The following is a 1519-nucleotide window of genomic DNA, read 5'->3' as shown; positions in this document are numbered from 1 at the left end:
ACAAATTCTGGCGCGGCTGACAGTGTGCTGCGAAATCCGAAAGAGGTGCGAAAAAGGAGGGTTCGGGCCAAGGAATGTTTCGTGAAAATTTACAATTTTTGATTGTCGAGTGAATGTCGAACTAGACTCGAATATTCACTTACAATTACATTATGGATGTCCAAGTCCAGTTCGACTAGACCAGAACTACACATAATGAATGTACAAGTCCGGCTGTACTACCGAGGAAACAGACATCTTAAATATCCGAGTCCAGTTGGACTAGACGCGAACTGGAATTATTAGAGGGTTTACGCAACTGGTTTTTCCACATGAGATCCAAATTTCGTTACAGGTCAAGAACCTTTGAAACGTGTCTCATCTTGCACTTGGAGCCGGACTTACCGAAAAATGGAATGGCTGGCTCCGTCCCTCAAAAATCCAAAGTTCTGTGTACACTGCCGGCATCAGTGTTCCAAACCGCTCGAACTTCAACCTCACATCCGTCATCTTATTCACATCAACATTGCTGCAATTCTTTTATCATCGCCGGAAAAAGCTCCAGAGACCATCACAGCTCCCACCGGAACGCCAGCGACTGCCAACACAGCTCCGAGACGCTCCAATTCAATATTGAACGTTTCGGTGCCCGCCCCTCTGGCTGAATCTCCATGCGAACCATCTTCTGCCCCACCACTGTCAAACTCAGCTCCACTTTTACGTCGAAAAAAGGAATCCGTTCCAGCCCCATGTGGGATACCTTGCTTTTGAAAGCTGTGATATATACAGATGCACATCTGTCTCCAGACGGCGAAGCACAAGGACGATTCGAGGAGACGCTAACTCTTTTTCAGTTTGCTTTTCCATCGGGAGCCTCCGAAGGCATATGCTTGCCAACTTGGAAAACGCTGAGGGACCGCTTCAAGAAGATTGTTGCAGACCATAAAACTGAGTCCCAATGTAACGCAACTCCGTCTGATATTATCGAAATAGGAGAAGAACAGAGATACTACTGGACGATATAGTTCTTTCAATGAACGAATGGTCTGAAAAGCATCGCTGTGAGCGAGAAAAGCCCACTGAACAAGACAGGCGCCTGGTTGTCGCTGGAGAGGAAATAAGAAATATGGCCGTAGGAAGGCAAGCTTCCCCCGAGGCAGAAGCATAAAACGGCAGCAGAACAAAGGAGCAAGTATCCATTCCAGGGTCGTCCACTCGTCGTCGGGAACGAAAAAGACTTCTGTCTTTTGATTCCGAAGAAGAAGAAAAATAATTCTTAAGTAAGCATATGACGGCGCGTCGCAAGATGGAAAAAAGAAGAGTTCAGCTCTAAAAAGAATACTCTTGAACGGAAAAAAGAATCTAGACTGGAAGAACGTGTACGCCGAGACCAAGAAAACGAGCCAAAAAGACTTTGCCTTGGTGAAAAGCGCATTGCGCTTGAAGTAGAAAAGGCAGCATTAGAAAATGAAGAAAGGCACCTGGCAATTTCAAAACGCAAGGAGATGATCGCGGAGTTGGGAGCCTTAGTTAAGAGGTT

At 46.1% G+C, this 1519-nt stretch overlaps 2 protein-coding genes across 2 annotated transcripts; both read left to right on the top strand.

Annotated features, from left to right (window-relative positions):
* The first annotated feature begins 311 nt into the window (after positions 1 to 311).
* Positions 312 to 644, top strand: CHC_T00008180001 (hypothetical protein). Its single transcript, XM_005712086.1, has one exon. It carries the CDS (start codon positions 312 to 314, stop codon positions 642 to 644), a length of 333 nt encoding a protein of 110 aa, XP_005712143.1.
* Positions 645 to 650: 6 nt separating this feature from the next.
* Positions 651 to 1004, top strand: CHC_T00008179001 (hypothetical protein). The gene has a single exon (XM_005712085.1). The coding sequence runs from the start codon at positions 651 to 653 to the stop codon at positions 1002 to 1004; it is 354 nt and encodes a 117-aa protein (XP_005712142.1).
* The last annotated feature ends 515 nt before the right edge of the window (positions 1005 to 1519 follow it).

This window comes from Chondrus crispus, genomic scaffold (assembly GCF_000350225.1).
Source record: "Chondrus crispus Stackhouse genomic scaffold, scaffold_96, whole genome shotgun sequence".
Lineage (NCBI taxonomy): Eukaryota > Rhodophyta > Florideophyceae > Gigartinales > Gigartinaceae > Chondrus > Chondrus crispus.
The sequence above is the reverse complement of the archived record's forward strand: the minus strand, read 5'-3'. Positions and strand labels throughout refer to the sequence as shown.

Bases quoted from the DNA above. Each gene is read 5' to 3' on its own strand.
- CHC_T00008180001 (XM_005712086.1), top strand. From the start codon at position 312: ATGAGATCCAAATTTCGTTACAGGTCAAGAACCTTTGAAACGTGTCTC.
- CHC_T00008179001 (XM_005712085.1), top strand. From the start codon at position 651: ATGCGAACCATCTTCTGCCCCACCACTGTCAAACTCAGCTCCACTTTT.